Source organism: Trachurus japonicus, chromosome 1 (assembly GCF_045865225.1).
Source record: "Trachurus japonicus isolate A0001 chromosome 1, Traja_1.0".
Lineage (NCBI taxonomy): Eukaryota > Metazoa > Chordata > Actinopteri > Carangiformes > Carangidae > Trachurus > Trachurus japonicus.
Window position 1 is genome coordinate 39,428,373 of NC_140907.1, and position 27,621 is coordinate 39,455,993.

General features: G+C 42.9%; 1 protein-coding gene across 2 annotated transcripts in view; it reads left to right on the plus strand.

The window, feature by feature from the left end:
- Positions 1 to 970: 970 nt before the first annotated feature.
- Positions 971 to 27,621, plus strand: part of socs7 (suppressor of cytokine signaling 7) — a 34,208-nt gene continuing 7,557 nt past the window's right edge. The window contains exons 1-7 of one of the 2 annotated variants that reach the window (XM_085787942.1): positions 971 to 2,623; positions 5,975 to 6,054; positions 11,803 to 11,907; positions 15,355 to 15,489; positions 17,325 to 17,470; positions 18,495 to 18,663; positions 26,144 to 26,272. In XM_085787942.1, the coding sequence (XP_085644068.1) occupies positions 1,005 to 2,623; positions 5,975 to 6,054; positions 11,803 to 11,907; positions 15,355 to 15,489; positions 17,325 to 17,470; positions 18,495 to 18,663; positions 26,144 to 26,272 (2,383 nt within the window). In that variant the 5' untranslated portion in view covers positions 971 to 1,004. The remainder of the gene's footprint in view (positions 2,624 to 5,974; positions 6,055 to 11,802; positions 11,908 to 15,354; positions 15,490 to 17,324; positions 17,471 to 18,494; positions 18,664 to 26,143; positions 26,273 to 27,621) is intronic. The other variant, XM_085787950.1, reaches the window with a different exon arrangement.

Here is a 27,621-nt window from a genome sequence, read left to right on the forward strand (position 1 = left end):
TCATTTTGGAAGTGGTCTCTTAATTTTTTCCAGAGCTGTATATTATATTATATATGTATAGATAGATGAGTTTATTTGTCCTTTCCAAGGAAAATTGTTTTCACCATTTCGTACAGAGCGGCCTCGAGAAGTGCAACTTACATACATTAACATACATTCCCACATTTCATACACCCCAATTACATAGAGACATAAGAACATAAAAAACATAAGACATAAGACATATATTTGTTTATCCTCCTCATGAGGAATGTTGTCGGTAGTTGATAGAATAAAACAAAAAAAATGGAATTTTACTCAAACACATAGGCTACCTATATAAATAGTAAAGTCAGAGAAACTGATCATTTTGGAAGTGGTCTCTTCATTTTTTCCAGAGCTGTATATAAATATGATATGTATTTTTGTTTTTCCTCCTCATGAGGAATGAAAACAGACATCAGCTGTTCGATCAGAGACGTGAGCCTAGATCAGGTATAACCCTGCGATATTAAAAATGCCACACAGACTTAATTTACACTAGTTCCCATCATCGATGCTCATAAAGTGGTATTATGGGCTGCGCGGAGGAGGAGGAGGGGGAGGGGGAGGAGGAGGGAGAGGAGGAGGAGGAGCGGGTGGGGCCTGGCTGGGAACACAGAGGCAGACTGTGGTCACTGACCGGAGACTCTACTGGCTTTTATTCTACCAGATCAGACCGCATGTCTGACCCAGGGGTCCGCGGTGTCTGACAGATGGACGCTGCTGCCCTGTCGTGAAGGAGGAGGAGGAGGAGGAGGAAGAGGAGGATGGAAAAACGCGCTTGAGATTTTTTTTTTTTTTTTTTTTTGTGGCATTTTCGCTCACAGCCCGTTTTTATGGGAGGCAGCGGCGGCGGCGGCGGCTTGGCCCTTTCTTCTTTATTATAGGGGAAGAGATATAGCTGTACGCGGTGAGCGATGTGAAGAGCAGATCATCATCGTCGTCGCCTCATAATTCTCATCTCGCGATCCCGAGGAATAATTATGAACAACGCGCAAGATACCATGTCGCCCGATTTCGTGTTGATGCGCCTGGTTTCCGCGGCCGAGGATGACCGCCGCTTGGACGCAGAAAACGGGAATCTGCATCATCTGCCGCCGGGAGGAGGAGGAGGAGTGGTGGTGGTGGCGGGGCTGGGGAAGGGGAAGAAGGAGGTCCTGGCTCACAGCGGCGGCGGCGGCGGCGGCGTCAAAGCGGGGTTGGATATAAGCCGAGATCCGACGCTGGGCCTCGAGCATCCCAAAAACAAAGCCCCGGCGAGCGGCGAGGGCACGGCCGCAGCGGACAGCGCGCTGACGGAGAGCCGAGCCCCGCTGTCTCCGCTGTCTCCGCCGCCGCAGCAGCAGCAGCAGCTTCAACAGCAGCAGCAGCAGCAGCAGCAGAGCCCCATGGAGGCCCAGCAGGGCTTCGACTTCACTCCCTGCAGCCCCGGCCTACGGCCTCAGCTGCTCGTCTTCTCCAACATAATGCGGAACGGAGGAGAAGGGATTTTAGAATTAGACCGTCGGAATCAGCCGAGGGTCGATGCGCTGCAGGGTTTAGGTTTGGACCAGAGCCTACAGGGCCTGCAGGGGTCTGGATCTGGATGCTCCGGCTCGGTTGTCAATAACAACACCCAGGAGCAGCAGCAGCATCAGCATCAGCATCAGCAGCAGCAGCAGCAGCAGCATAGGGCAGCGCATCCCCCAGTGGAGATGCAACAAGGCGCCGCTGCGGAGCTCTGCCGCCGGCATCATCATCGACTCATCACTACTACTACCCCGCCCGAGTGGCCCTTGCCCCTGCTGTCGGTGGCGGCGGCGGAGAGATCCAACAACAAACATCATCTCTCCACCGTCATCGACTCCTCTAACCGGGAGGGAGCCGCCGGCGCCGTGTTCGAGCTGGCGCGGCGCTTCGGGGAGCTGGGGGTCGGGCTCGGCGCCGTGCCCAAGATGCTGTTCAAAGCTCACGGGGAGCTCGAACCTGGGGACGACCCCACCGAGACCAGCGACGCTCTGCTGGTGCTGGAGGGGCTGGGGAGCGGGGATGTGGCCGGCCTGGGCTTAGAGGAGGAGGGGGAGGAGGAGCAGCAGGAGGAGACCGACGATGAGCGCGGACGCCGTGAGTTTTTACTGAAAAGGAAACGGGAAATAGTTCAGAAGATGTCCGGGGCTTTCTCCATCAGCAGCTTCCACGCGGCGGCGGCGGCGCAGCTCAGCCCTGGGGAGTCACAGCTCTCCACCATCACCACCGCTGCTGCCGCCATGTCTCCATCCCCGTCGCCGTGCACCCCGCCGCTGCAGCAGCAGCAGCAGAGTTCGCCCTGGGCCACGAGTCCGAGTCCGAATCCCAGTCTGGCCTCGACCCCCAGCAGGCGGCGGCCGCCGGAGCCTCGGACTCCCACCGGCACCGGCGCGCAAAAGACGCTCAAAGTTCCGGGTTCAAAGTCCAAAAAGGGCTCGTTAAAGATCCGGCTGAGCAAACTGTTCCGGACTAAAAGCTGCAGCGGCTCCAACCACCTGCTGGACAACAAGAGGCCGTCGGTGACCTACTCCGTGTCTTCTGGGGGGAGTCTGGTGGACATGGCGTGCGCTGCGGGGACCGAGCAGGACGCAGACAGGTGAGAGCACACACACACACACATGCACACGTCATATAAACCATAATAACAATGTGGTAGGCCTATATTTTGATGTCGATGCTGATGAAAAGATGACCACACTGACACGTCTTCTTTGTAGATGGTAAAAAAAAAAAAAAAGGTCATTCCTATGTTCCCTCAGCCCTATGTTCCCACAGCCTTATGTTCCCACATTTCTAACTTTTGTTGTCACTGAAAATTAGGCCCTATGTTCCCACAGCCCTTTGGTCCCACCATTGGTTGGGTTTGGGCAATGAAGAAAAGAGTTGGTTAAGTTTAGTAAAAAAGACCCAGTAGAGGCTAGACAGGCCAGATAGATAGAGTCCAGATAGGTAGAGAGAGTCCAGTGGGAACATAGGGCTGAGGGAACATAGGGCTGTGGGAACATAGGCACGCTCCCGCACACGTCATATAAACCATAATAACAATGTGGTAGGCCTATATTTTGATGTCGATGCTGATGAAAAGATGACCACTCTGACACGTCTTCTTTGTAGATGGTAAAAAAAAAAAAAGAGGGGGTCATTCCTATGTTCCCACAGCCTTATATGTTCCCACATTTCTAACTTTTGTTGTCACTGAAAATTAGGCCCTATGTTCCCACAGCCCTTTGGTCCCACCACTGGTTGTGTTTAGGCAATGAAGAAAAGAGTTGGTTAAGTTTAGTAAAAAGACCCGGTAGAGGCTAGACAGGCCAGATAGATAGAGAGTCCAGATAGGTAGAGAGAGTCCAGTGGGAACATAGGGCTGTGGGAACAGGCACGCTCCCAAAAAGGGTTTATTAGAAAAAAGATGTAGTGTCAAAAAGCCGAATCTTCGAGAAGTCTCTGGAGCCAATTATGAGACTTCTGGGTCTTAGCCAAAACAGTATGTTCTCTAAAACTCCATGGCGAGCTCTGCTGGGACTGAGCAGGACGCAGACAGGTGAGCACAGCACACACATGCACACGTCATATAAACCACGGGTCCATGCCTATGTTCCCACAGCCTTATGTTCCCACAGCCCTATGTTCCCACAGTTCTAAGATTTTTCTCAAAATTAGGCCCTATGTTCCCACTGGACTCTCTCTACTTATCTGGACTCTATCTATCTGGCCTGTCTAGCCTCTACCGGGTCTTTTTTACTAAACTTAACCAACTCCTTTCTTCATTGCCTAGCCCAACCAATGGTGGGACCAAAGGGCTGTGGGAACATAGGGCCTAATTTTCAGTGACAACAAAAGTTAGAAATGTGGGAACATAAGGCTGTGGGAACATAGGAATGACCCCTAAACCATAATAACAATGTGGTATATTTTGATGTCGATGCTGATGAAAAATATGACCACTCTGACACGTCTTCTTTGTAGATGGTAAAAAAGAGTTTATTAGCTACAAAAAAGATGTCGTGTCAAAAAGCCGAATCTTCGAGAAGTCTCTGGAGCCAATTATGAGACCTCTGGGTCTTAGCCAAAAGTCCTGACCTTATATAGCCTAGTATGTTCGGTAACACTTTACTTGAATAGGTATTCATAAGATTGACATAACACTATCATAACCATGACACAACAGCTGTCATAAACATCAATGAATACTTCTGACAGCTGTCGTTAAGTGTCATTCGGTAAGTTATGTCACTTTTGATGCAAAGTTGACATTGTTTGAGATGTTTTTGTTCTGACAACTTTTAAAGTTTGGCAATTTAAACTGCCATGACAGTTTAAATTGTCTTTATGTCAAGTTCTCATAACAAAAACATCTCAAACAATGTCAACTTTGCATCAAAAGTGACATAACTTACCGAATGACACTTAACGACAGCTGTCATAAGTATTCATTGATGTTTATGACAGCTGTTATGTCTTGGTTATGACAGTTTTATGTCAATCTTATGAATACCTGTTCAAGTAAAGTGTTACCGGAAAGGAAAGTTAAATCGAATGCAACTGGACTTTATGGACTTGGACTTCATCAGTTTATGTAGCATCTGACCAGGCTAGTTGGACCAGTCCCAGCCTGGTCAGATGCATATACATGAACTGATGAAGCCTCTTGGATGAGAGGTGAAACGTCTTCCCAGACAAATAACCAAGTCCAGTTGCTTTCCATTTGAATTTCCTTGGAATAGGCTACATAACAACAACAATAAGATCACTGTAGGAGATTAAAGCGACTGTACATGGATGATGACACATGGTTCAGCTGCAGGTCTGATGATGTAAAAACTGAACGTTTCAGCTTTAAATCATGATGATCTTCACACAGTCTGACTGGGTTTCATCATCAGAAGTTGCAACATGAGGCTGAAGTTTAGATGTGATGTGTGTGACTATAACCATAATAACAACAACAATAAGATCACTGTAGGAGGTTAAAGCAGAAGTAAGCGGAATATTTACGTTAATATAAGTCTTAAATAGTTCTATCTTCCGACAGCAATCACTTACATAGAGTGTTTGGTCCGAAACACGGGTCTCTCAGTCACTCTGCTCTGCTGTAAGCCGAGGAGAAAACTTTCCTTGTATCCTACAACCTTTATCCAATGAGGAGAGAGAACGGCATAAAGGGGCGGTCCTCTCTGTGTGTGCAGCCAAGGGATGCGCGTGAATGTGGTGACGTAGGGACGAGGGCGGGGACTGCTAACTCCATCTACTGACAGGAAGTTAGAGCCAAAACCACCGAACCGAATCGCTTACTTCTGCTTTAAATCATGATGATCATCACACACAGTCTGACTGGGTTTCATCATCAGAAGTTGCAACATGAGGCTGAAGTTTAGATGTAAAAGATGCAGGAGGAGGTCCAGACATGTTTCCTCCTGTAGAGACGCTACGTGTCACTCATCATTGTTTTCCCAGTGACTCCTGCTGCTGCTGCTGCTGCTAATAACATGAGCCAGCCCAGCAGTGAGCAGCTCCTAGACCAGCAGCAGCAACAGCAGCAGCAGCAGAGACTTCTCAAACCTTTGTGGCTTGTCACCTTCTATCCTCCTCACTGCTTAGTCATTATTCACAGCAGCACGCCGAGGGAAGGCTATGATTAAAAAAACATTGCTTCAAACGTATTGACTGCCAGAGCTGAGCGCATCAAACAGAGGAAAGTCAGACTGAAAAGAAAGAAAGAAAGGAAGGAAGGAGGAGGAAAGCTGCAGGACCTGCACACACACATACACACACACACATGCACATACACACTCAAACTCACAGAAAGCCTAATTTTCTCAACCTCTGCAGCTGCTAATGCTTCTACTTCGACTACTACTTCTCTGCGCTCTAACTCTCCTCACATCTTCTTTCTTCTTTTTCTTCTTTTTCTTCTTGTTCTTCTCTTGTTTTGATGTGTGTCCTGCAGCCACAACCAGCCCAGACTGACCAGGGCCCACAGTGCCTTCTCCCCCGCCTCCCTCTCTGCCTCCCTCTCTGCTTTCACTGGTAAGACTTATAGATGTTGCTTCTGCTGCTGCCTCCACCTTCACCTTCATCATCCTCCAACACACACTCTCTCTCCACCAGGGCTGCAGATACATATATTTGCAACTAGTTTGATCTGGAAAGACAGAGGTTTTACTATATAGGGTGTTGTCTTTGGGTGGGCAACAACAAATATATTGGTTTGGGGGCTAGCAGTGACTATAGGAACAGATCAGCGGGCTATATAAGGTTTAATCACCAAACCAGTAGCCACCAAATGAGTTTTGGGGGCTTGAAAACGCAAAAAAAGTGAAACCACCCTCCAGAGTGGAAATCTTAAAGGGATAGTTCACCCAAAATTGAAATTTCACTCATTATCTCCTCCTCCCCTCATGTGGACTAAGGGCTGGGAGAAGTTTCAGAGTCCTCCGTGGCTTCTCTGAGTTACAGGGGGTCTCGGCGTAGCAGTGCATGTCCATATAACGGTTGCAAATGGATACCAACTGTCTTCGTAACAAAAAGACACACCAAAAAACATCCAAATACCTCCATGCTGCTCGTATGTAATGTCCCTCTTGTATTGAAGCCCCGAAATGCGAAATTGTCCCGAAAAAAATTAAATAAGTCTATATTTCAAGCTTCGTTCAAATTTGACGAACTTGGTGCTGATTGGGTTAGTATTGGTTTATATTATTGCCCATCTTGGCTGAGGGATCCCTCCTCTGTTGCTCACCCTGAGGTTTCTCCTGGTTTTCCCTGTTAAAAGGGTTTTCCATAGAGTTTTTCGTCAGTGGATGTGAGGGTCTAAGGACAGAGGATGTTGTTATGATGCCATGTAAAGCCCTTTGAGACAAACTGTTTGTAAAAATGGGCTATACAAATAAAATTGGCTTGCCTTGCCTTACGGTAGCTATGTATAAAGCAGGATGTGACGCCAACAGAAAGTCCCAAAATAAGCAGCATTTTGAAACCCCAGCATTATTAGAAAGCACCGCACAATGCGCACGCGACAATCAAAACTGTCGCACAATATTTTTTTGAAGTATTTTTTGGGGGGTTTAGGCTTCTAATTGTTAGGACAGCTATAGAGAGACGGAAAATGGGGCGACAGAAAGAGGGGGAATGACTTGCAGCGAGGACTATAGCCTCGACCAACTGAGCTGAACAATACACGTTAGAGAGGACGTTCCTGTGAAGTTCCCGCCTCCTAAAGGTTTCCGAGGAACGTCCTCAGTGGAAACGCAGAAGGACACGCCCACAACTTCTAAAGGGCCAATAGGAAAGCAGTGGATTTTTTATTTATTTTTATGACCATTGACAAAATTACAGAAAACTATGAACGCTCAGAGTTTTCATTGGATTGGAAAGCGATGCCCACCTCGTAGACACGTCCCTGCTGTCAGCTGACCTCAGATCACCTCTGTTTACATAAATTCTACTATAATCAATCAATAACTCTTCAAAGTAGCAGGTTAATAATCACCGGTTTGATCAGTCGCTTCACACAGGTTCATTAGAGGTCAGTCAGACTTTTACTGTTTCATATTCTGAGGCTTTATTATACCTACATACATTTTTATTAACATCCACTCTTCACTTCTCCTCTTAACTTCAACTTTAATTTCCACTTTCTTCTGTTTCCCGTCTCCACTGATCTGTCGGCTCGACTAACTTTACACTTTAACATATAAAACGTATATGTGATAATGAACTCCATCAAAGAATAAACAGAATGAAGCACTTTGAATTATAGTTCCACCTCCGCTTTCTAACGAGGAAAAAAGAAAAAAAAAAACTGCTGGAAAAGTTTAACTTAATTGTGTTTTAATCATTAATAAGGAAGAGAGGACGAGATCTTTGGTGTTTCCAGACTGTAACGAATCAATCAGTCTGCAGAACCACTTGTCTGGGTTTCATAGTTAAACACGTTTGAATTTCCATTTTTATTCAACAGTCAGTGTGAAATAACAAAATAAAAGTCCCCTTAGAGAAGTGAAACTAAAATTAAATAGATAGATAAATTAGAGGAAAGAGTATAAATAAATTAACACAGACAACATGTGATATAGTATATTAAGATAGATCAAGTGTTATCATATTAATTGAAATCATAATACAGGTTATAAACATAGGATCAACGCGTTTTATTTTGAAATTTGACTCAGTTGTTGTGTTTGTTGTAGTTTCACTTTGTCTCACAATCACATCTGTGTGTTGTTGTACGTTGTTTAATCCGATTTAACTAAAAAACTGAGGAGTGAATCCCCCAAAACCTGCTTTTTATTAATCTGATTATCTCTTTATATTTGTAAATATAGCTAACACTTTATAATATCTTCTCCCTGTTAAACATCAGTTAAGCTTTAATAAAGACTTTCGTTGTAATTAGATATTTACAAACACCTCCTGGGGGAAATTAGCACTTTTGTTAACTAACAGGAGCTATAGTGTATCTCTAGCTAGTTTTAGGGAAGGTTCATGTTGTTTTGTGCACCGTCCCTGCTTAAATAAAATTAACATTAGGCTACTTCACATTCAATCAGGTCGAAGCATTCAAGGTGAACTGTCATTACTTGGCAGTTTATAACAGGAAACGTCCAGTCCTTGGTTAATATTAAAGTTTTATGTTAGAAACTGTGGATTGTGGGGATTATTATTTTTTTTCCTTGTTGATGTTACATAAATATGAAGCTGCAGCCTGGAGGTGATTAGCTTAGCACGAAGGACGAAGCCTGGATGGAAATACAGGGGAATTTGCCTGCTAGTTAGCCTCCGATAGCCCCATGGCGTCTAAAGTTCCCTAATTAATAACAACGTTGCATCTTGTTTGTCTAAACCAGAGAATAAACAAGTTGTAGATTTTAAAGCAAACAAGCTAATTTCCTTAAAAAAAAAAAAACCCAAACAAACCAAAGAACAAACTTTCTCTCTTAGGTTTATGTGATGTAATTCAATAACTTTAAGATAATTAACTAAAGTATCTGCTTGTGTTTAACCATCTGAACAACTTGGTGTCACCATGACAACAGTGGGAGGAGACTTCAGCAGGTTCTGTGCTGTGTTCTTCTGTTCAGGATTTTACATCCAATCATCTTTTCTTTTTTAGCTGAGGAGGAAACATGTAAATAACGCATGTATATAGCATTGGTTTGGTCTTGGACTCGGTCTTGGGTGAGGTGGTCTTGACCACAACACGAGTTGATGTGAATGTTTTGTCTGGTTGAAACTTTTATAAGATAATTGTCACATCTGATTCACCTGCTGGTTTATAATCTCCATTAATTGTCCCATGAAACATCTGGAAACGGATTCATAAGAGTTAAGAGTCCAAGTTTAGATGTTTTGATTCGTCCAACAAACATAATCCAAGATATTTAACGTAGCCTACCATCCTCACTTTTTTTGCATTTGACCTTAAAGGAATAGTTCAACATTTAGTCAGATTGGCCCATTGCCATAATCCCTATAGTCATAGCAGTAGGTTTGTTACCTTTAATTGTCGGTGCAAGCTGTTTTTAGAAGGGCGGAGCAGAGCCGTGAGCTGCTCAGAGCTACGCTACGGAGGCTCATTATGGGATTTCTTGGTTTCCCTCATCAAACTCATCAAATACACAATCCAACAACTCCACAACGCTCTGGTGGACAAGTTTAGATGTTTTGATTCGTCCAACAAACAAAATCCAAGATATTTAACATATCGTCTTCAATTTTTTTTGCATTTGACCTTAAAGCAAATTCAACCTGTACCTAGGTATAGTTTCCTAATATTTTAGGTCTAAAAGAAGGATTCTGAAGGTTTTCGTTTTAATTGCTCCTGTTTTGCAGTAGTTCTGTGACTGTATGTCCCTGCATAGCCACGGCAGCGTATGATGAGAGCAGATCGATCTTACGCTGTTTAGGCTGTTTACATCCCTCAAAGCCGCAAAAAGATGGCTTTTCAAACACACACCGAGGGGTTTGCTTACTTCAAGAAAGCGGATATACAGTATCTTTTCTTTTTAGCTGAGGAGGAATAATGTAAATATCAAGCCAGATGATTATTTTGAGGACTGGTACTGAATACAGTCAGTATGCAGTCAATATTCAGGTTAAGGTCAATATTCTGGTTTCTGAAACATTCGGAATAACCCGTTTACATGTGTGAGCATCCGGCCCGTTGAGAAGTACGAGGAGGCCTACAGTCTGTGGCCGGAGCACACATTTATTTATTAGAAAGTTAAAAGTTGCAGATTAAACGCCTGTAGCCTACGCCTACGCACTCTCTGTATAGATGTTGTTGGTTTTATTTATTTGTTTCATTTATTTTACTATTTTACTATTTATTGATTGTATATTGAGTACCCAGTGGAGTAGCAACACAATTTCGTTCTACTGATATATAATGACAATAAAAGCTTTCTATTCTATTCAGTCTTCAATATTTACAAGTACGGTAGTTCCTGTAGGTCAAAATACCTATATTCCATCATGCGCAGAACACAAATTAATATTCCTTTCAATGGGAATATCCTGATAGGCATACATGACCAAATATTCGGGTTAGAAAAGGAGTAACCCAGGGGTCTTTTTCAGGTTTTTAAAAACCGGAATATGAGCATATTCGGGTTTTTCAAAAGGTTTATTGGTGTTTACATGGCTGTGCGCAACCGGGTTATTACTAATATTCCAGTTATGCATGTAAACGCACTCAGTGATGGTCTCGCATTGGTTTGGTCTTGGTCTTGACTTGGTCTCGGGTTAGGTGGTCTTTAGTTGGAAGTGTAAAAAAGCCGCCACTTTCAAATGTTTGACGTTAGGATGCAATCAAGAAACGCTCCGAAGGCTAAAACCGTCCCGTCCCCTTTACCAACGGTCGCCTGTGAAGCCTCTGAACTGGGACTCACAACAGCTGAAGTGTGAAACCCGTTCTCACCAGTCAGACTCTGTAAACTGGTGCACGGAGAGACCAGACGAGACGAGGCGAGAGCAGATTTAGCACAGCGAGGCCTCTGGGTGACGGCGAGGACGGAGAGGAAGGTCTGAAGCTCCAGTCTGCAACACCAACAAAAAAAAAGAAAGAAAGAAAGAAAGAAAGAAAGAAAGACATATTTAGCTGACTTCATGAGACGGAGCAGCTCAGAGGAAACCGCTGCAGTTTTGCTGCGTTTACTTGAGTGTTTTTTGTAGTTTCTTGGAGTTTAATGAACACAGGCTTCAACCACCAATTAGACAGAAACATTAAAGCTGCGCCAGGCGATGATTTAACATCGGCGCTCCCGTCGGGACTCGGGCCGACTTATATTTGAAATCCGGGCGACTTCAAACCCGAGAAGTCCTGAAGATCCTGAACGCAGCATCACACTCGTTGTGTTTACCAGCCGAGCCGAGTCCAACCGGTCTGTGATGTTGGTTTAAAAAAGAAAAAGAAGAAAAAAGATAGAGAAGATATATAGGAGCAGAGTCGAGTCCAGACGTGGTCGGGGAGTTTGTTGAGCTTCTTAACGTTTGATTTTTGTTTCTGTTGCTGCCAGAGAGACAGAGAGAGAGAGGGAGACTTTGGTAAACAGTGAATCTGCAGCAGCTCAATTAGCCTGGATGGGATGTTTCTTCTTTATTGCAGTGATTTAGAGCTGATTAGCCGGGTGTAATTTTCCATAAACATCCTGCCTGCCTGCCTGGTGCAGCTTCTTTAATGGCACACACACACACAAACACACACACACACACACACACACATGGACACACACACTCCTTGTGTCCTCTATTTGCATCTCTTATCTGTGTCTGCAGGTGAGACGGTGTCTCTGGTGGACGTGGACATTTCACGGCGAGGAGCCAACACGCCTCATCCTCCCACTCCTCCGCCTCCTCCACGCAGGAGCCTCAGTCTGTTAGGTACAACCACTTCCTGTTTGACTTTAACCCCTGCTACACACACACACACACACAGAATTTTATGTTTAGGCTACGTTTCCATGGTTTTTGTAGATACATGGATTTTTTTTTTTTCAATGAAAATCTGTAAAGCGCATGGATCATCACACCAGCTTTTAACAATGGATATTATCACACAAATTACCATCCGTGTTAAAAGCCAGCGTTAATAGATCCATGCGTTTACCGCAACAATGACAACGACTGAAAACCATGGAAACGTAAACATACAATTCCACCGGAAATGCAAAAACCGGCTTCCGGTTTTGACCATAGATGACGTTCGGAATAAGGTGGACAGAACGAATTTGCCTTGTGGTTTACAACAACTTCCTGGTAGAAAACCAGCATGAGAACAATAGTGACGGACGAGAGTTTAGCCTATATTTTATCTCATTTTTCAAAGGCCTAGCTATATCACCGTTTAGACTAATCTGATGTTTGTAAAGTTTATAAAACCAGTGATTGGACAAGCATTACTATTTATGTATGCACATTTTTGTAATTAGTCATGGTTATAGGCCTATATAAATTGGCAGGGCTAATCATGACCTGTTTAATAACTCAGTGACTCAATAAACGTCCAACAACGTGTCAGACAACGGGAGCGTTTTAACAGTTGATGACGACGTCCTGATGTTAGCTTAGCTACCGCCGTTAGCTGTGACTTTTGAGGGTAACATTTATGCTTTTTTGTAAATGTATGTTTTTGGTATTTTGTTATTATTTGTGTGAAACCTTGGACGTCATGAGACGCAAGACAAATTTCAGAGTGATCTGACAATAAAGTGTAATCTTATCTTATCTTATCTTATCTTAACTACCGCCGTTAGCTTAGCTACCGCCGTTAGCTGTCCCTGTCAGCTGCAGCCACTGATGCTTTCTAGACGCCGTGATTCCCCCAAACTGAATAAATACAACACATAGCAACAGAAAAAACTACTTTGCTTGTGCACACAGAAATCGTAATGTGTCTTCAATCATTTTAGATGTCAGAAAAATATGATATAGCCTAGCTAAAATCTCGTCCGTCACAATTGTTCTCATGCTGGTTTTCTACCCGGAAGTAGTTGTAAACAACGAGGCGATTTGTTCTTTTAACAATGGATGTCCATTTGTGTGATATCCATTGTTAAAAGCGGGCGTGATGATCCATGCGTGTTACAGATTTTCATTGAAAAAAAGCCAAAAAAAGATCCATGCGTTTACCGCGACTACTGAAACCATGGAAACGTAAACATTCAATTCCACAGGAAGCGCAAAACCGTCTTACGTTTTGTGACGTTCGGAAAAAGGTGGATACAGTAATATAATCGGTTAAATGATGGATTTTTTTTGGGATGAAAGCACTTTTCTTCTTGGTCGAATGCTTTAATTTCCTTTGTCAGTTGTGTTTTTCTTGTCGCCATGGTCGCCGTGGTCGTCGTGGTTACATTTCAGTAAACTCAGAGACACAGACAAGTTTTTGTAATCTGCTGTAATCTGATTGGAGGAGCTTTGAAAGGTCAGACCGCAAACTACAGATTTAATTTGAAAATCTGGACACGGTGACTCAGTCGAAAACAACATTTTGTTTTCTTTATTTGTCTTTATTTGTCTATTTTTACCTCGGTGCAGCTGCTTCATTCACACGTGTTCACACACACAGACACTGAAAACAAACGTTACAGCTCTGATATTTTATTTTATGAATTATCAGAGCGTTTTGTCTCGTTTTAAAATCATTCTCTGACCTTTCCAATGTTTTTTTTTGTTTTGTTTTTTTTATCGCTCAGAGCCTCTGATATTTTCTGACCCACATATTCAGCTCTGTTGATTTGCTTTAAAAACATACGCTTGGTGATACGATGTGTTTTTATCACTGTGACTGAAGATGAAAATATTTTAAAACAGATTTTTTTAAAAGTTAAACAGAGACATGAACATGCTGTGGTTTTTTTTTTTATCAAACGTCACTCAGACAGGAGGGGATCATGTATGTTTTTTGGGGGGGACTATTTTCAGCGGCGGATTAATACACATTTGGTGCTCGAGTGAGTATTTGGGGCAGCAGGACTGTGTGTGTGTGTGTGTGTGTGTTTGTGTTTAATAGTTTCTGGAAACGATGGAGCTCATTGGCTCAGAGGAGTGATACTGTATCAGGCTGATGGTGATGAATTCTTCCTTCCTTCTTTTCTTATTTTTTTCCCTCTTCCTCCCTTCCTCACTCCTTTCCTTCCCTCCTTCTTTACCTACTTTATTTTCCTCTCACCTCTCCTCACTCTCTCCTTTCTCTGTTCCTTTCTCCTTTAATTTTTCCCTTACCGACTTTGTTTTCCTCTTCCTCCCCCTGTCTCACCTCACCTCACCTCACCAATCCTCCCCCTCCCCCACTTACTCACTCTCTTTCCTTCCTTCCCTCCTTCCTTCCTTCTTTATTCTCTCCTTTCCTTCCCTCCTTCCTTCCTTCTTTACTCTCTCCTTTCCTTCCCTCCTCCCTCCCTTCTTTACTCTCTCTCTCCCTTCCTTCCCTCCTTCTTTCCTTCTTTACCTACTTCCTTTTCCTCCCTATACTCTCCGTACTCTCTTCCTTCCTTCCTTCCTTCCTTCTTTACCCACTTTGTTCTCCTCCCTCATCTCTCATCCCATCCCCTTCCTTCCTTCCTTCCTTCCTTCCTTCTTTACCTACTTTGTACCCTTCCGCACCCCTCCTCACTCTCTCCTTTCCTTTCCTTTCTTCCTTCCTTCTTCCTTATTTACTTACTTTGTTTTCCCCTCCCCTCCTCACTCTCTCGTTTCCTTCCTTCCTTCCTTCCTTCCTTCCTTCCTCCTTTTCCTACTTTGTCTTCCTCTCACTCCCCTCCCCTCCTCCTTCCTTCCTTCCTTCCTTCCTTCCTTCCTTCCTCCTTTTCCTCCTTTGTCTTCCTCTGCCTCCCCTCCCCTCCTCCTCACTCTCTCCTTTCCTTTCCTTCCTTCCTCCCTTCCTTCCTTCTTTCCTTCTTTCCTTCCTCCTTCCTTTTCCTACTTTGTCTTCCTCTCCCTCCCCTCCCCTCCTCACTCTCTCCCTTCCTTTCCTTTCTTCCTTCCTTCTTCCTTATTTACTTACTTTGTTTTCCCCTCCCTTTCTCACTCTCCTTTCCTTGTCTTCCTTTCCCTCCTCCCTCCCCTCCCCTCCTCACTCTTTCCTTCCTTCCTTCCTCCTTTTCCTACTTTGTCTTCCTCTCACTCCCCTCTCCTCCCCTCCCCTCCTCACTCTCTCCTTTCCTTTCCTTTCTTCCTTCCTTCTATCTTATTTACTTACTTTGTTTTCCCCTCCCCTCCTCACTATTTCCTTTCCTTCCTTCCTTCCTTCCTTCCTCCTTTTCCTACTTTGTCTTCCTCTCCCTCCTCTCCACTCCTCCCCTCCCCTCCTTGTCGTCCTTCCTCCAGATGACATAGCTGGGCCTCAGCCTGGGCCTTTCCTAGTGAGTGTAATGGGCGCCTCCCTGCAGTCCCTCCCCCTGCCTCTCCCTCCTCCTCCTCCTCCCTCCCACGCCACCATCCAGCACAGTCTCAGCCTCAATGGTAAGACGCCTCACAGGAGGGGGAGGAGGGGGGAGAAGGGGGGAGAGCGTCTTCCCTCCTTTGAATCGACTGTATAATTGTTGACTATCCACCACTTTCCCGGAGAACGACGCTGGGTGTCGCCATGACGATCCATTCCACTGTTACTGTATTGTTGATAGCAGGGACCAGAGCGGCATTTTTATGCAAATGAGAATGACTGATGCATCCTGGGTAATTTAGGGGCAGCGCCCGGCATCCCTCCATTGAAAAGTTCAGCCTAACTGGCTTCTTGACAAACTAACTAACAAAAAGTTGTCTATTAACAGGCTGTTTACAGACAACACTGAGCCAAAACCTCCCGGTGATTCCACCAAATACGTGTAGATGTCTGGGTCAGACATTTCTGGCCACTGTGTGGAGTCATTGATCACTGTGGGAGGCTAAAGGAGCATACCGCTAGATTCATTCATTGTAATTTTTCAAGATAGCGTGAACGGTGGGTTTCAAAGAGGGTGTCAAAATAATTATGAGACATAGTGCTACAAAAGAAACACAAAATAAAACATTCAAATTGATTGTTAGTTAGTCTACGCTCCATCAAAACACAAAAAGCCACTGAGTGCAATTTAAAAATGCCGGGCGCTGCCCCTAAATTACCCAGGATGCATCAGCCATTCTCATTTGCATAAAAATGCCGCTCTGGTCTATAGACTGGTTGATAGACATCGGCCGTGATGACTTCATTTATAATCATCACCTAATTTTAATGAGAACAATACGGACGAGGTTTTAGCTTTATGTCACATTTTCACGTCACTATATCACCGTTGTGACTGACTACTCTGATGTTTATGAAGTCTATAAAACGAATTGTTGAACAAACATTTTAGATTAGCGGGGCTAACCGTTAGCTGTTAGCCGTTAGCCGTGTCAATAAACAATAGGACGGCCAATGAAAAAAATATTTTCTCCAGCAGATATCCTAGTTATAACATGACTGAGCTAACTGGAGTAGTTTCATGTCGTGTCCGACAACAGGAGGGCTTTAGCAGCTGACGTCCTGATGTTAGCTTAGCTACTGCTGTTAGCTTAGCTGTCAGCAGCAGCAAAGCTAACAACTATGATAACCATGACTAATTACAAAAACGTGCACACAGAAATAGTAATGTTTGTTCAATAATTCGTTTTATAGACTTAAAGGCGACATATTCAGCTCATTTCTGCTTCTTGACATGGTACCTTGATGTCTAAAAGTAATGTTAGTAACATGCTTTGGTCAGAAAAACAGCTGGTTCTCTACACACCAGTTTCACAGCCCTGCTCTAAACGGTCGGTTTAGAATCTTCGCTCTGGTAGCTGAGGTAACCATGGTAACCATGGTAACCATGGGAGCGAGGGCTTGAATATTCAAATCACCCGGCTTGTGATGTAATAAGCCGGGTGAAATTAAAACGGCTTGTTAAGAGACACATTTTCAGACTATGGCAGTTTACAAAATGTTGACGTAGTTGTCAAAACTTACGTTTAAGGGGTGAGGAGGCAAATACACATACTAAAGCTATGAAAAAGTGAGTTTTGCATAATATGTCCCCTTTAACAAACATCAGATTTAGTCAAAACGTTTTTGGCAGCCCGGAGCCCCCACATTTGGTGCCTACACCGGTGGCTAACGCTACCAGTAAGCCGCTAATGCCACCAGTTAGCCGCTCGCTAGAATGCTACTACGGAGTGAAACCAATACATCCATGGGTGAAACGGAAGTTGAAAACTGACTTCCGTTGTGGTGTGACGCAATGGATCATGGGAAAATAAAGTGGTGGATATGAAATGACCTTTTACACTCGTTGTTTCAGACGCCTTCCTCCGAGCCCTTCCTCATTCGACCCCCTCGCCGGCGGACGCGCTGCCCCCCATGCGACAGGCTCCGCCCCCCATGCTGTGTGCGCTGCGGCGGTCTGAGGCGAGCAACTTCACGGCCAGTCTGAGAGAACTGGAGAAGGTGAGACACTGAACAGACAGACCCACACGTTTCCATCGATCTGCTCTCTCAGCTTCTCTCTGGAGCTCTAGTAACAACAGGTCACTGTCAGCCAATCAGAAGAGAGGAAGAGGTTTGAGCTTCTCTTCTGATTGGCTGACTGTTTTCTAAAGTGATCCAATAAAAAAACAGAGCAGATTTCAGAATAAAACACTCAGAGAAACCAAATCTTGCAAGTTTTTGGATGGATGGTGTTGTCCAGGTGGTGAGGGGGCGGGGCTTAGCTGTGACATCACAAAGAGACAGGAAGTCCTGACGGCTGGTTTTAAGGCTCAGTTTCTGAATACAGGCTGTGTGCATTTCTCTGTGGACTGAAGCTTTGATACTTTCACAGTATTAATATAGAACCTAGAGCTGCTTTATAATCACACTACACATGGACATCTACCTTTATACTGTATGGAGCTTTAACACAAACATCTACCTTTATACTGTATGGAGCTTTAACACAAACATCTACCTTTATACTGTATGGAGCTTTAATACAAACATCTACCTTTATACTGTATGGAGCTTTAACACAAACATCTACCTTTATACTGTATGGAGCTTTAATACAAACATCTACCTTTATACTGTATGGAGCTTTAATACAAACATCTACCTTTATACTGTATGGAGCTTTAATACAAACATCTACCTTTATACTGTATGGAGCTTTAACACAAACATCTACCTTTATACTGTATGGAGCTTTAACACAAACATCTACCTTTATACTGTATGGAGCTTTAACACAAACATCTGTATACCTTTATACTGTATGGAGCTTTAATACAAACATCTGTATACCTTTATACTGTATGGAGCTTTAACACAAACATCTACCTTTATACTGTATGGAGCTTTAACACAAACATCTACCTTTATACTGTATGGAGCTTTAACACAAACATCTACCTTTATACTGTATGGAGCTTTAACACAAACATCTACCTTTATACCGAAGGAGCTTTAACAGAAACACCGTCCTCTCTCTCCTCAGTGTGGTTGGTACTGGGGGCCGATGAACTGGGAGGACGCGGAGATGAAGCTGAAGGGGAAACCGGACGGATCGTTCCTGGTCCGAGACAGTTCAGACCCTCGGTACATCCTGAGCCTCAGCTTCAGGTCGCAGGGGGTCACGCACCACACACGCATGGAGCACTACCGAGGTGAGACACACACACACACACACACACACACACACACACACACACACACACCTAAAGCTGGTGCAAAATTGACATACGGTAACTCATCAATAGATTTTGATATTAACTGATGACATCGGTTCAGACAGCAGCTGTGTGTGCTTTACATACTTTAATATATATTCATACTAATATAAATATGTTAACGCTCTTTGCTGCCCACATTATTTACACAACTGAACATTAAACATTTAAAGGGATAGGCTAAAGGAATTTCTTGGTTTCCCTCATCAAACTCATCAAATACAAAATACAACAACTCCACAACGCTCTGGTGGACAAGTTGTGAGCTGCACATTCACCACGATATGAGATAATAGCACAACGTTACCACACAGAGTTGTTTTAGAGGGAAATTCAGAGACTGTTGATGAAAAACTGTCCCTGAAGGCAACGCGCATCAGCGGTTTTGCATGAATTTCCCTCTACAACAACTCTGTGTGGTAACGTTGTGTTATTATCTCATAGCGTGGTGAATGTGCAGCTCACAACTTGTCCACCAGAGCGTTGTGGAGTTGTTGGATTGTGTATTTGATGAGTTTGATGATGAGGGAAACCAAGAAATCCCATAATGAGCCTCCGTAGCGTAGCTCTGAGCAGCTCACAGCTCTGCTCCGCCGTTCTAAAAATAGCTTGCACCGACAATTAAAGGTAACGAACCTACTGCTATGACTATAGGGATTATGGCAATGGGCCAGTTTGCCAAAATGTTGAACTGTCCCTTTAAGTGTAAAGATTGTCAGTCCTCACTGTGACTGTGAAACTCAAGAGTCCCCACAAAGATACACAAACACACACAAATACACAACTCTACATGCATATGTTGCATATGTGTGCAACTGTGCAGACATAATTCATGCTTTCAGCAACCTCCTTCTCTCTTTCACTCACTCTCTCACACACACAAACGTGCACAGTTTGTCAGCTACTGTAACGTACTGTACCGGCTACTTGACCGACTGCTCCTCACAATGCACAACTACACACACACACACACAGAGCTACACAGACAGAGCTACACACAGACAGAGCTACACACATGCACACTGTGCCTACAGAAACATGTGCATCCATACGCTGGTCATCCAGCACCTCAGGCTTGTAATATGGACACACACCACATGCACAGGGACACGACACCACGATGAGTCATAGATGACATTCACACACTCACACGCGCACACACACACACACACACACACACACACACACACGTGCAGTCCGACCCCGTACTATCATACTTATAGTTTCCATATGAATCTGTTTCCATCCAGCCTGAAGTTGAAACTGTCATCAGATAAACGAACAGAGAAAAGTTCAGCTCTGTTTCCCGTCGACTAACAGACGGACGAGTTCTTCACTAAAAGAACTGTTTTTATTATTTATTATTATAACTAGATAATATATGAAAATGTAAAAATGTGCAGCTCTTGTCCGTGATTGTTGAAGCTGTGACTGTAAATCTCCGGTTAGTGAGTGAGCGACAACTAACGGCTCCTCTACTCTCTGTCTGAGACGACCTGATGAAACCATTTCATAACTTTGTCATAATTCAGTGAATGGTAAAGTGACACTGAACTGATGGAGAAACAGACGTGATGTTGATTTATGTTTGTGTTGAGGTGAAGATGCATCAACGAGGAGCTGAACATGTTTCAGCTTGAGTTGCAGCACTGTGATGTAAAAACACTGCATTACTAGTAAAGTACATTCAGCATTAAAGATGTATTTTAAGTGAAAGTCTGCAGCTGTGTTTTAGCAGAATGTGCTTAAAGCGTCAGAAGTGAAAAGTGCTCATGATGCAGTTTGTTGATATTAATGTTGTGGTGCTCGAGACCACATCCTCAAGGTCTTATCTTGGTCTTAGTCGAACTTCTTTCTCCAGACCAGTCCAGACCACAGCTGCAGTGACATCGTTGTTTTTTAACCACAAATTTCTCAATGTCACTGTCTCACTTAGGTTTATGTTTAGTTTGGTTTATTTAAAGTGTAAAATCACCATGGTGCAACATGGTCTCGGTACACTTTACAAAATTAATTACAATAATAGAAATAGCAAGTCACTTTACACAACAGTTTACAATAAATGATCAGAAAAAATACAGGCCAAATAGGCGAACATAGCCTACTGTGGAGGACAAGCAAAGAACGTACAGGGAGATAAATAGGACACTCAAATTTTGCCAAAACATTGTGTAAGAAGGTGCTTCTTAAGAAGGGTTTTAAAAGTTACGGTGGAAGTGATGTAATTCAATAACTTAATGATAATTAAAATAGTTGTACTAAAGTATCTGCTTGTGTTAAACCATCTGAACAACTTGGTGTCACCATGACAACAGTGGGAGGAGACTTCAGCAGGTTCTGTGCTGTGTTCTTCTGTTCAATACAAACTTTGTTTACATTAAATATGGTTTAGATTTTAGATCAAATCATCTTTTTTTTTTAGCTGAGGAGGAAACATGTAAATATCAAGACACATGATTATTATGAGGACTGGTACTGAATACAGTGACTTGAAACTGTTCTCGCATTGGTTTGGTCTTGGACTCGGTCCTGTGTGAGGTGGTCTTGACCACAACACTAGTTGATGTGAATGTTTTGTCTGGTTGAAACTTTTATAAGATAATTGTCACATCTGATTCACCTGCTGGTTTATATTCTACATTAATTGTCCCATGAAACATCTGGAAACGGATTCGTAAGAGTTAAGAGTCCAAGTTTAGATGTTTAGATTCGTCCAACAAACATAATCCAAGACATTTAATGTACCATCCTCAAATTATTTGCATCTGACCTGAAAGGGATAGTTCAACATTTTGTCAAATTGGCCCATTGCCATAATCCCTATAGTCATAGCAGTAGGTTCGTTACCTTTAATTGTCGGTGCAAGCTATTTTTAGAACGGCGGAGCAGAGCCGTGAGCTGCTCAGAGCTACGCTACGGAGGCTCATTATGGGATTTCTTGGTTTCCCTCATCAAACTCATCAAATACACAATCCAACAACTCCACAACGCTCTGGTGGACAAGTTGTGAGCTGCACATTCACCACACTATGAGATAATAACACAACGTTACCACACAGAGTTGTTTTAGAGGGAAATACAGAGACTGTTGATGAAAAACTGTCCCTGAAGGCAACGTGCATCAGCGGTTTTGCATGTATTTCCCTCTACAACAACTCTGTCTGGTAACGTTGTGTTATTATCTCATAGCGTGGTGAATGTGCAGCTCACAACTTGTCCACCAGAGCGTTGTGGAGTTGTTGGATTGTGTATTTGATGAGTTTCATGATGAGGGAAACCAAGAAATCCCATAATGAGCCTCCGTAGCGTAGCTCTGAGCAGCTCACGGCTCTGCTCCGCCGTTCTAAAAATAGCTTGCACCGACAATTAAAGGTAACAAACCTACTGTTATGACTATAGGGATTATGGCAATGGGCCAATTTGACTAAATGTTCAAAAAACTATCCCTTTAAGAGTAACTAAAGGATTAAACAGTCATCCAGACTTTACCTGATTAAGTTTCCATTAATCAAATCAATCACCACTGACTTAAAGTTTTGCTAACGCCACGTAGCTAACATCAGACTCACCTTCACTCCTTTACCTTTACCGTTTCTTTATACTGTCTTTACACATTAAAGTCAACATGTGAACGCTAAATAAACAGTGACAGTAAAGCTTCGGCAAACACTCAACTTCATGTTCGGCCTGAAAACACCTGAAACTGTTGAATTAATCATCGATCTTCTCATAAACTCTGAGGGAAAGAGTGAAAACTTCAGGGAACTTCTCCAGTTTTTACCCAACAACAACAAAAATAGATTTTTCTTTCTCTCTCTCTGTCTTTCTTTGTTTTTTGCAACACAAGAATATTTTATTTAAACAAAACAGTGGTTACATTTGTCACGTCCGTTTTGGGACAATGCAGGAATCACAGTGACGGTTAATTATTAGAGCATAATAATAATAATAATAACAGGACAAGAAAAGACAAATTAAGAGTAAAAAAACAAGTCCAATAAGGTCGAAGCACAGAGCTGAAGCATGAATAACTCACATAACACCTCATGTGTGTTTGTACACACACGGCACATGTGTGACTAACTAACAAGGTGACTTATGAAAAATACATGTGTGACCGGACACACACACACACACACACACACACACACGGGGCTCTACATTAATGAGTCACCATCACATAAAGCTATAGAGTCATGCCTGGAAACACATTCATTATTCAGACGTGCTGCCTCGACTGACACAACACATCCACATCAACGCAATCACGTCCGCATGAACGCACCGTGGCCTGACATGAATCGAGAGCAGAGATAAACAACCTCAGAGCGGTCAACAGGAAGTCAGCTCGCACACACACACACACACACACACCAACACATCCACAGCGCTCTGTGTGTATATATGTGTGAGTGTGTAATGGCAGAGTGGCTGGTTGTAATTAGTGAGCTTTTCTCTGCAAATTAGAGCTTTTTGTTCTCAAATCTTCTCATCAGTCGCTGAGTTACTCAAATATCACAACAAATATCAGATATAGATCTAATACGTCGGACACTCAAGGAAACGTAGTACAGGAATTTATTTGAGCCCAGTTTATTAAAGGATAATTTCCGTTTTTTTACAACCTGGACCTTATTTCTTATTATTATTTTGCCTGCATCAATTTTAGTCGCGTTTTTTTGCTCCCAACAACACTGGGTGAACGATTTAGGGGTCAAAAATGACCGGAATTCTCCTTTAAGGCTACACAAATATACATCTCGTAACATTGTGTATCATAAATAACATTATCCACTGCTCCATGGATTGATTTCTCACCGGCTTTTGTTGGAAACAAATGCACATGGAGGAGAGGAGGGTTAGAGACACAGAGGATAAGAATTCCCCTTTAAAGGATAATTACCGTTTTTTACAACCTGGACCTTATTTCTAGCATACAATACGATCATTTTACTCACCCAGATAACTTTGGTGTCATTTGGAGTCGTTTTGACGAAATTAGCCCCAGTGGAGCGGCGCGTATATCCGTATAATGCGAGAGCACGGGGCAGCAGAATGCAGCCTCTAAATAACACATTGTCCGCCGCAAAACTCCTTCATTTCACCAATATTTAGTTCTGATAGGCTAGTGCTATTCCCCTCTGAGTCCGGGGTTAGCTGTTATCAACATCCGGGGTCTGTAGGTTGACCTACTGACCTCTGACCTGGATGATGTCATCTCTGAGCGCCGCCTGGCTCATTCTGATAATAATCATTCTGCTTCGGCATTCGGGTCCATTTTTATCTCAACTAGCCGGAGCTTTAGTGAGTCCAGGTTGAGGAGAGGAAGCAGAGAGGAATCCGGGGTCTGTAGTTCAACCTACAGACCCCGGATGTTGATAACAGCTAACCCCGGACTCAGAGGGGAATAGCACTAGCCTATCAGAACTAAATATTCGAACGAGTTTTGCGGCGGATAATGTGTTATTTAGAGGCTGCATTGCGCTGCCCCGTGTTCTCGCATTATACAGATATACGCGCCGCTCCACTGGGGCTAATTTCGTCAAAACGACTCCAAATGACACCAAAGTTATCTGGGTGAGTAAAATGATCGGATTTTATGCTAGAAATAAGGTCCAGGTTGTAAAAAATGGAAATTATCCTTTAAAGGGGAATTCTCCTCCTCTGTGTCTCTAACCCTCGTCTCCTCCATGTGCATTTGTTTACAACGAAAGCCGGTGAGAAATCAATCCATGGAGCGGTGGATAATGTTATTTATGATACACAATGTTACGAGATGTATATTTGTGTAGCCTTAAAGGAGAATTCCGGTCATTTTTGACCCCTAAATCATTGTCACCCAGTGTTATTGGGAGCAAAAAAACGCAACTAAAATTGATGCAGGCAAGAGTCAGTTCCCATAGACTCCCATGTTAAAATGTCCCAACATGTTTAAAGCCTGGTACAAAAACAATAAAACTTGATGATGATTGTTTATATAACTCGCCTGTGTACATTTTATTCAAGGTTAAAGTTATGTATAGCTGATTGAGGGGCGTGGCCTCTTGTATTTAGGGGGCGGAGTCAGACACTGCCAAGATGGCGATGCCGCAACAGCTCACTGTGAGCTCCAAAACTGTGGTTTTAACCCTAATGTGGAATCAAAACTCATCATAAAATGGGATTTGTTCCATTATGTGATAGATACCGACAGCAATGTAATGTAACTTTCGATAGACATGGGACTTTTGAAGCTGAGAAACATTTCTGATTGGGATTCTTGTTCAGTTTGTGGAAATATTAAATGGAAAATCAGAGGTTTCATTGGTTGAGGTGTTTATCACTGCCTCCATGTAAAAACCCTGAGATTGACATTAAAGATTCATGCATGTTTCCTCAGAGCTTAACATTTTCCAGGAAATTAAAGTCAACGACTTAATGCTCAAACTTCAGGTCGGTGTAAATAAACAACCAAGAAAATGTCCTTGTTTTTTCCCCTCTTACTGCTCAGCCAATCAGAATTAAGCCCTTAAATATGTCACGGGTTCACGAGTGGAGCAGCAGCAGCAATAAGATTTTGTATAGGCTAACATAGAACATGTGGACCTTGAATGTTTTGACTTTGAAACATCTGTTGTGACACAAAGAGAAAACTGCATTCAGCAAACATGCAGAGGAAGGTCCGACGTGTTTACTTTAATGATACAGATGTTTCATTATTAATGTGGGAATGATTTATAGATGATAAAGAGCTACATGCAGTAGTCGAGTTCAGGGGGGATGGTCTATTTTTTTCACCTTAAAAAAAAGGGGGGGGGGGTAATTCATGTAAATTCGATATCAAAACAAAACACTGAAAACAAGACTTCGTAATCCTCTCAAATCAAATCAAGCCAAGTTTATTTGAATTTTTTTTATTTGTGCCCTCAGATTTTATTATTTCTTTTATTCAACATGTGTAGGCCTACTCTCTAATGATGAAATAATTAGGGCTGTCAATCTATTAAAATATTCAATCCCGATTAATCTCATGAATGTCATACTTAACTCGCGATTAATCGCAAATTAAACGCACATTTTTATCTATTATGGCCTAAATGTCCCTTGAATTATCATTTTAATACTTTTATCAACATGGAAAAGTGGATATAGGCTTGATTTGTGCCAATGTTTTTTTAATGAAATCAACTATCAATAGATAAAAATAAATTGACGCCGTTAAAATTGATTTGACAGCCTATAATTACAAGTTATATGTCCAACATTTAATGTAAAAAGGGGAGGGATGGAGAGGGGGGATGGCATTTTTTCAGGGGGGATGATTTTGATCGTTTTTATTTCAGGGGGGGATGCCATCCCCCCTCATCCCCCCTCAACTCGACTACATAAAGACAGAAAAAACCCCAAGCATAACAACATTTCTCTTCTCTGCCTCCAGGGACGTTCAGCTTGTGGTGTCACCCGAAGTTTGAGGACCGGTGCCACTCGGTGGTGGAGTTCATCGAACGAGCCATCATGCACTCCAAGAACGGCAAATTCCTCTACTTCCTGCGCTCCAGAGTCCCAGGTAAAAAAAAAAAAAAAAAAAAAATATAGGTCATATATCCACACGCAGCTCGAAGCCGATCAAAAATGGATGCGAGCTGCCACTTAGCGAGAAAGTGGCTGAGAGACGGCGGAGAGCAGGAATATATCCCACTGTCTGAGTCTGCTGCTGCATTCAGGCCCGTCAATGATTCATGATTGTGAGAATGCACCTGAATATGTGAGTGTTTTTACCTCAACATACAACATACAGCTGTGGTAACTAAGGCATGTATGTCATGAAGTATGTTGAAGACGTACAGTACAGACGTGTGTTTGTAGAAGCACATGTCACAATTACCCAGAATGCAGCAGCTCCGAGCACTTTAACACATGTTTACATCATCAGGTCCTAGATAGGCGTGACCCACATGTGGAGAAAGGTCGACATAGGGTCGGATACATCTGAAACACACTTAGTGCATCAAGTATCTACCGTAAATTCTCAAAAAAAAAGCCGAGTCTCAAACAGACTCCAGTTTTGAGAAAATAAAAGCAGAGTCTCAATTAGAAGTCGAATCTATTTCTATTTTCTGCAAGAATGTACAAGAATATTTGTCTTATTTCTAGTCAAAACAATCTCATTCTACTTAAAATCAGACTCATCACATTAAAAGCAGCTTGTTTTTAGACACTTTTTACTTCTTTCAAGCAGATTTTCACTTGAAATAAGTAGAAAAATCTGATAGTGGAGCAAGTTTTTCTTTCTTATTACAAACACAAAAAACTTACTTTCACTGGCAGATTTTTCTACTTATTTCAAGTGAAAATTTGTTTGGAACAAGTGAAAATGATCTAAAAACAAGGTGACGAGTCTCATTTTAAAAGAAAAGAGGTTAGTTTTGACTAGAAACAAGACATTTTGACAAGAAATAAGACAAATATTCTTGGAAAGATTTTGAGTTTTTGCAGTGCTCAAAGCCCATGCTCATCTGTTTGAGCAGTTTCTAAGCTGCTTCATTCGTGTTAGAGTTCTCAGCGGGAACCCAGTTCAACCCGCGGGTGTTGAAGCTCCGAACCGATGCAGCCGAACTCACCAGCATTAATTCTTGTCCAAGATAGGAATCCCATGTTCTGACCCTGTCCTATAAGTATTTGCTCATGTTTTCAACCTGAACCCGGTGCGTCTGGTCGTGTCGTTCGGCCCGTTGAGAACTCCCAACTGACCCAAGAAAGAGCCGGAGTCTACGTATATACAGTTTATGGCCGAAGCATGTATTTATTTAGAATAAGTTTAATTGGTGGCGATAAAACTTCTAAATGAATGCTGCTCTGGATCCAACTCAACAATAGAACGAGTTGAGAGGATTTTCCATCTTTGCTGAGCATCAG